The sequence below is a fragment of the Pyxicephalus adspersus genome, chromosome 11, assembly GCF_032062135.1.
Source record: "Pyxicephalus adspersus chromosome 11, UCB_Pads_2.0, whole genome shotgun sequence".
Taxonomy (NCBI): domain Eukaryota; kingdom Metazoa; phylum Chordata; class Amphibia; order Anura; family Pyxicephalidae; genus Pyxicephalus; species Pyxicephalus adspersus.
In genome coordinates this window covers 32,675,124-32,683,160 of record NC_092868.1, presented here as the reverse complement: position 1 = coordinate 32,683,160, position 8,037 = coordinate 32,675,124, and the positions used below count along the sequence as shown (strand labels likewise).

Sequence of the window (8,037 nt, the reverse complement as noted above, 5' to 3'; positions counted from 1 at the left end):
CAGCAGAGAGTTTTTACTGTCGTATAAGGGTTCCATAAGAGGCGGATATCAGGAGATGGGGTACAGGATTAGGTTTTGGTGGTACAGGATTCCAGATAGACTGCACCAGTTTTTTACATATGTATCTAATATTTACTGGAGATGCTACATATTTTTGGTCCTGCCTGGTGTTGTGTGAGTTCTGGAGAGGAGTGCAAGACATTTGCCAAAAACTGTCAGATTACCCCTATGGATGGATCCAGTAATCTCTTTCTTCCACTATAGGGGTCTTCCCCTGAAAATGTATGTTGAAGCTGAACAAAAGCTGACCAACTCATCTGTCTGTTCTACATTGTCTCATCTGTCTGTCTGTTCCAGTGTCAGGCACCGCCATCTTCCTTCTGGGCAGCATGGTTGGCTCAGTGGTTAGCACTCTAAGGTCAATAAGCGTTCAAATCTCAGCCAAGACACTATCTGCATGCAGTTGACAGGTTCTTCCCGTGTACTCCAATTTCCTCCCACATTCCAAAAACAAGCAGTTAGGTTAATTGGCTTCCCTCAAAAATTGTTCTTTGACTATGGTAATGATTATAACATTAGAATGTGAGCCCCTTTGAGAGACAGTTAGTGACATGACTATGGATTTTGTAAAGTGGTGAATAATATGTCAGTGCTGTATAAATACTAGTACTGTAAATTATAATATCAATCATCTTCCTACTATTCTTTCAGGTTCCAGATGATCTCCAGCCATCTTCATTAGCTTTGCTGAGATGACATAATCATACGTCATCCCGGTATACACAAATGAAGCCATGAATGGCTTCCCTGGCAAATAAAGCTGATGCTGTTCACGCGCACATCACATTATTGTGCAAGAGACATTGCCTGTCCCTTTCTGCAGTAATGACCCGTCTGAACATAAAAGTGAAACTTCAGTTTTGCTTTAAGTTGGTCCTTTTACATTGACTTAACATAGCTATATTGGGTAATCCACTGTTGAGCAATGCACGTCCCCCCTCCCAGTATTTGGGTATGACTACAGTGACTGGGATAATTCACATGGAGGACCTTACCTCTAGTATACATAGCACCAGGGAAAAATTTACTACAACATAGACATGGTGGATCATGTTTATGAATTCTCCGGAATAAAAACGCCTTGTGGACCCCATTATGTCTAGGACTAGTTGTAATTCTAGTCCTATATGATCTTCAGAGTTGGTGATTCTGTCTCATATTCTTTTTGGAAGTGTTTTATATTGTTCTTAAGAAATATTTGTAGATAATTTTGTAGTATCACAAGGTTACCTCAATGTCGTTATCTTTGTATAATTTTTATTTTCGTAAAAATAAACAAAATAAAAAGAATAAGTTTGGTTTTTAAGTCTTTTTTTTTCAGGAATATTTTTTTATTGGAAAGGTAAATAAAAATTACATGTATATTGTTTATGTTTTATTAAAAAAAAGAAATATACATTAAAGATGCCCAACACACGTGACCAGCAAGAGGAAACAAACACAGAACGCCATTAGGTGCATCAACAATTCACTCCACACATCACTCCTTGTAACACAGGTCTGTCTGACTGCCAATCAATGTGCAATCCTTAAATCCGCCTTTCTCCCGTCCTGACCAATCACAAGCCTATACAGAGAAAATTGAACAATATTCTAGAGCTGGTGTTATGTGATAGGGTAACATGTGCTCGGCGAGTCCGCCCTTCCTCGGCCAAGTGTATGCGTTGCTATGGTAACGGCAGCACGCTGGCGCTGTGTAGATGCGATTCTTGCAACACTTTTCCTGACTGTAGTGAAACTGCAACACTCAGAGCTCAGTACTATTCTGGGCTGCACGTGTAGGAGGAATTATCATTGCTGGACATTGGGGTGGCCAAAGGGTGAGCATTTTCCTGCCTAACATTCTAATTCTATTGGTGATCTTATGTTATTTGTATGTTTGTATGGGATTAGTTGTGTTAAAATATGGGCTGAGAGTGTGTGTATGATGTGTATGTGTGATCTGTTCCATGTGTTGTATAATGTGATGCTTGTATTTATTGTGTCTTTGTATTATTTTATTATATATATTGCAGTCACAGATCATACAATGCAGTCTTCTTCTCCACCTCTTCCTTTTAACCCCATTTCATATAATATGGGTTAGAACTGTAGAGGAAACAATCATTTCACTTTAAAGTTAAAGCCCTATTGGCTGTGTATTACTATCTGCATCTTGTTGGGGAGATTTCCCTTCATTTCCTGTCCTCTTGACACAACAGGAAGTGTTGGGAGATTGAGGGGAAACCCTTTATGAGCTCATTCAGATGTGGTTGTGATGCAGTTATATGTAGCGCCTCACCTGCAGCCACCCCATGGGGGCTGTGATAGGTGGATGAGTTCTGCCGGCTGCCAGATTTTGGTTCATTTGGAACCATCATAGCTGTTGGGACTGCTGGACAGCAGGCAAGGGTACCTACATACCCGGGTCTTCCCACCGCCAGTCTGAACCCAGCCATAGACAGTTGTCACAGCATTAGATTTACCTTCTGATTCAGTTCTAATGACACTGTAAAATGACTCTCAGTCCTTGTGACAATGACCAAATCACCAGTGGTGATCCCGGCAACAATAAAAACTTGTCAAAGGCCTGTCATCTCACACGCATCCATTCTCTATAAACTGAAAAAAAGTTTTGTCCTTTTGGTTTGAGCATTTCATTTTTTAATTGTGTACTTTTCTTCTTGTAGTTAAAGAGGAAGGTAAACCCAAAACTACCCAAAACCAAAAAATATCACACTTACCTCGCAGAGCAGATGGTTTTTTCCATCGGTTCCCGCTTTGTCCCAGTATCCATCTTCAGGCCGGCACACCAGGTGCCGCCTTCTTCTCTCTTCTTCCAGGCTCTTCCTCCGGGCACTGGATTGGGTGACATACATTGGGGAAAAAACTTGCCGATCTCTGTGCATGCGTGAGATAGGAATTTTTTTCCCTTTTGATGAAATGGTTCCTTCTGTGCATGTCCAAGATGCTCGAGCATGAGCAGAAGGAGCAGCCAAGAGCCTCCCGGGATGTGTGAAGTCGGTATCCTGGGAGGCTCTGCACTCCATTCATTCTTGATGCCTAGGCACGCTTTAACTTGTGTACAGCTCTCCCCTGATTTCATCCATCTGGTCAATATATGACTGAGCACAGGTTCTCCACTGTGCTTTCCTATGAAGGAGAAAGCAGCAGGGTGCCCCCCACTCGCCCTCCCTCTTTTTTCATGGAACAGAATAGCCCTCTGTGTACTTGTCTAACATGTGTACATAGCTTTTATTGCTTCTAAGATAACAGCAGTGACAATTTTTAGTTTTCAGGAAGGTATCCATGGAGACAGTTTGGATCCACAGCCACAAAATCTACACAAATAAATGTGTAAAAATTCCTGCAAACTTTTAGTAATGTTTATATACCACCCGGCACCTAGATTCAAGTCTTTCGCTTATTTACTTGCAGAACTAATTGCTTTAGGATCTTTAGCATTGGACAGACTTTCAGTGTGTGTTGGATGCCTCGCGCATATATGTGTCCTCATCCTCCTAGGTTAGGTTATGGTCACACTGGCAGTGAGGTAATTAATATTATTATTATTACACGGTATTTATATAGTGCCGACATATTATGCAGCGCTGTACAAAGTCAATAATCATGTCACCAGCTGTCCCTCAAAAGGGCTCACAATCTAATTTCCCTACCATAGCCAAATGTCAATATTACAGTCTAAGGGCAATTTTGCGGGCAAGCCAATCAACCTAACTGCATGTTTTTGGAATGTGGAAGGAAACCGGGGTACCCGGAGGATACCCCCACAAATGGTGTGTTGATCACTTCCTCATGCCATTGTACTGCTGCCTCAGGGGGAGATGCTACATGTGGGGGCAGCAGCGAGTGATACCAGTACCGTTAAAAAACCAGCATTGAAATGCCAGTGACCAAGCAAGATGCCAGCTATAGGGAGGCTCTTGAGATTTCCCAATCCTGAAGCAGGACTATACCCACTCTTATGGACACAGCAGTGATGCAGGGAGTGTTGGATGGAACCAAACAAAGAAGTAATGGAGACATCCAGAAGTCTGCCAGATTTACAAACTCACAAATATCAAGCAGTCAGTAAATAAACACCTTAATCTGACCCTTCTCTTTAGCTCCAGAACCCAGAGCACTGCAATCTGCAATACTTTATACAGGTAGTCCCCGGGTTACATATGAGATAGGGACTGTAGGTTTGCTCTTAGGTTGAATTTGTATGTAAGTCGGAAGAGGTACATTATTTTAATAAATGCATTTGGCACAGATGTTTGTCTCAACATATTATTAGGCAGCATGGTGTCAGTTACTGTATAAAATCCTCAATGTGAATTATTCACAAACAAAGCAAAAAAAAAAAAAAACTTTATGGAGCCTAGACATTTACTAAATTCTGGAGCAAGCTGTGCTTTTATATGCAAAAAGAAAGAACTGCTGTTTGTCTTGTTCCTTAAAAAGTTACAAGAGGCTGCAGAAAGAGCTCAGTCCTTAAGATCACCCACAACCTCAGCTCAGCTGTGTTTAGCAAAAGATTTCTCCAAGGAATGCACCCCCCCCCCCCCCCAAACAGGTAAGCCCCTTTCATATATAGGAGGCACCTTATGTTGGATGTCCTTAACCCGGTGACTACCTGTATATGATATATTATAATGAAATTGGCTTTTAATGCATCAGGAAAGTGTAAAAAGCAGACAGTGGCATCATTTCCAGGTAAGTTTAGCGTATTTTATGGTCTTGATGAAGTCTGTTTATTCTAAGATTTATTTTTACCTTTCAAGGTTATTTAAAAAATATGCTTTTCAATATGAAATGAACTTGCTGTCCTTTTAGTGTTGAAAGAGAGATAGAAATCACAAACATTAAAAACAACAAAGATTTTTATAAAGAAGTCAAGTGACACAGAGGAATGATAAAACAGTTCATTCACCACTAACCGCTTACTGCATGATTTTGTATTTCATGACCCGTGAGTTTGAACCTTAACCTCTTTCACATCGTATGAATAAAGGGGATGCCAGCAGGATAAGCAGGGGCCTGACATGTCCACTGAGATACAGCCTTACCACAAACATGCTTTTTAATATATGATTGGTTTTACTTGATTGCTGAGGCAGTACCAAAAATATATTTGGCATTGTACTCATAGGGCCTGATTTATCAAAGCTCTCCAGGACTGAAGAAGATAGACTATTATGGGTGAACCTGGGTAATCCAGCCAACCTTAAAATAATTTACCCACAATATTTTTTCTAGTCTTGGAGAGCTTTGATAAATTAGACCCATTCTATATACATAATAAACATGACTTTCATTTTTTTTTGCAGTAATGTATTCTACAGAGGTTTCAGCATATGATGAGGGCTTTTGCCATATTGTACAAGTATGTACAGCATTGTTGCATATTATATCACACTTACTGAGCCCTTCTTTTGCAATGAAAGAGCTTAGATCTTCTTCATGCTTTGTTCGACAATTAAACCGTCTCTGTTACCATTTCTTCCAGGGGCTGCTGATCTTCTGCTTTTAGGTCATTTCAGGGCCGCTAATAATGAAACTCCCCTTCATGTATACTGGGTTACTTTTTCACCAGCACCTTTTATTATTATTATTATTATTATTATTATTAATAATAATAAACAGGATGTATATAGTGCCAACATATTATGCAGCGCTGTACATTAAATAGGGGTTGCAAATGACAGACAAATACAGACAGTGGCACAGGAGGAGGAGGAGAGGATCCTGCCCCGAAGAGCTTACAATCTGGGGGGGAGGGGGGGTTAACACACAATAGGAGGGGAGATACACCTTTCTGTATACTCGGCATGTCCAGAATGAGCTGGGTGTACTTTCCATACTAAGTTTACATAAAGATCTAAGTTTACTAAAAATAGCTAAAAATGCCCTAAAATTCTCAGACACAAGAAAAAAATGACAAATTTGAACTAAACAAAGCAAGTGAATAGTTAAGGTTATATTTATTATGCAGGTTTACAAATGTACACTGCACACATCTATAATTGTAGGCTGTAACTATAATACTTTATCTTCTGGTAGGGTTATTGATCCTTTGAACAGAGATGTTCTCTGTGTTAACCTGATGAAGGTTAAGCCGCAAGCATTACTTTCAGTTCCCACCCACGATAACAAGCTCTAAGTGTATCTCTTGAATCTACGTTGTATGACTTTTGTGTGCTTTTGTTATTTTTCAGTGCCATTGGTGAACGTGCAGCCTGGCCTCTGCGTCTACCTGTACTGGTGATAATGGCCACTGCAGCTCAGAACTGCCCTCCCCCATCATCTGTAAGTAATGTAAAGTCTTATACCCCTCTACCAAAAAAATTGCTGTTATTTAGATGTCATGAATTACACTTGTAACTTTGTTGATTACCTGGTCTTTAAATCCTCACAAAATCTCACAATGGACCTGTTTTTTAAAGCTCTCCATGGCTGGAGAGGATACACTTTCATCAGTGATGCTGGGTAATCCAGCAAACCTGGAATTGATTTCTTAAAAGTCATTTGCTATTTGCTAGCAAATGTTTTAAATCCAGGACCAGTCTATTCCAGGTTTGCTGGATTACCCAGCTTCACTGATGAAAGTGTATCTTTTTCAGCCTTGGAGAGCTTTATTAAATCAGGCGCAATGACTTTGCTTCTTAAAATTGAGGGATGGCCCACTCACTCTCCCCAAGTACCAGGGGTTTGAAATTTAACCATATTACAACCTTACTACTTTCCTTAAATGGAACGGGTTACATCAGGATACTGAATTTAATTAATAGGAACTGTCAGGTGGATTGGTTACTTGGACTTTTCAGTTCCTCATAACTGCAGTTCTGCACAATTTACCTAAGATTTATTTGTTTAGTTTACTTTCTACTTACTTCTGAACGTTGTCAGGTATTTTGGGGATTGACATAATTATAAGTGTATTGAGCCGCTAATAATGGACTGTAATTTAAACAGAAAACAGGAGCAGGCAGAGGAACGTGATTAGAAGATTCAAGTTTTTACTAAGTGGATATATTTTCCCTGATCCCTTTGATCTTTTGTGAAGCTATGCCTGGTACACCCCAGATAAACCCAGAGTATTGTGTTGGTGTGTGTGCTGGGTTACTGTAATCTAATTTAAGCATTACATTCATCCTTTCAGCTGTATTAGAATGTTTTTTTCTTGTCTTGTGCCAGGACAGTCATGAATCTAAAGGCACTTTTTGGTGGGCATAAAAAAACACTTGTGGCTAAAAAAAGATCCCTGGGTTCATATATCACCTGGACAGTGCTTTGACCAAATTTACCCTTATTACTGTATGTCTCTGAACCTTTCACAAGGTCTCCAAGTCTAGGATGGGCATTTAGGGCAATTGAAGAGACTGTAATTGCCGTTTTGCCACTCTGCAATTCAAGTAATTTGAAACCATAGCAAGAAACCTATACCTAAGACCTTTTATACATACGTCTGTGACACTTGTGATGGGACAGGACAACCCAAACCTGATTCTACCCTTCTCTGTTCTATCACAAACATTTCAGCAGGTTTAAAGGTTTTAGTTCCATGCTTTTCCTGGCTCTTTCTGCAGCATTCTACCTTGTCCCCCACCTTCTTGTTTGCCAGGCTTTCTCAATCCTTTGGAGAGCCCAGGACCTCAACAACGTTCAGGATAACAAGTAGGAGCAGATTTAGGAACATCATTTCTCAAGCTACTTTGCAATAAAAGAACCTGGAAGCACTGTCCTTTTGGGTTCAGAGCCACCAGAACACCTGGCAGCTGTGTCTGAGAATACAAAAATGTGCCTAATTTTCATGACTGAAGTGCAGAGAAAGCATTGAGCCCCTGATTCATCATTGAAATCCGCGATCGCGGGAAGCGCGATAATACGCGCGACCAGCGATCGCGGATTACCGCGGTCCGGGGGCTCGAGTGCGCGCGTACACTCGCGTCCTGAATCTGTCGGCCGGATTCCTGCCATGCGCAATAGGGGTCG

The 8,037-nt window shown here is 40.6% G+C and overlaps 1 protein-coding gene across 1 annotated transcript in view; it reads left to right on the top strand.

Moving 5' to 3' along the window:
• Positions 1-1,795: 1,795 nt before the first annotated feature.
• Positions 1,796-8,037, top strand: part of DIXDC1 (DIX domain containing 1) — an 87,656-nt gene continuing 81,414 nt past the window's right edge. The window contains exons 1-2 of the mRNA XM_072425641.1: positions 1,796-1,880; positions 6,261-6,351. Of these exons, the coding sequence (XP_072281742.1) occupies positions 6,313-6,351 (39 nt within the window). The 5' untranslated portion in view covers positions 1,796-1,880; positions 6,261-6,312. The remainder of the gene's footprint in view (positions 1,881-6,260; positions 6,352-8,037) is intronic.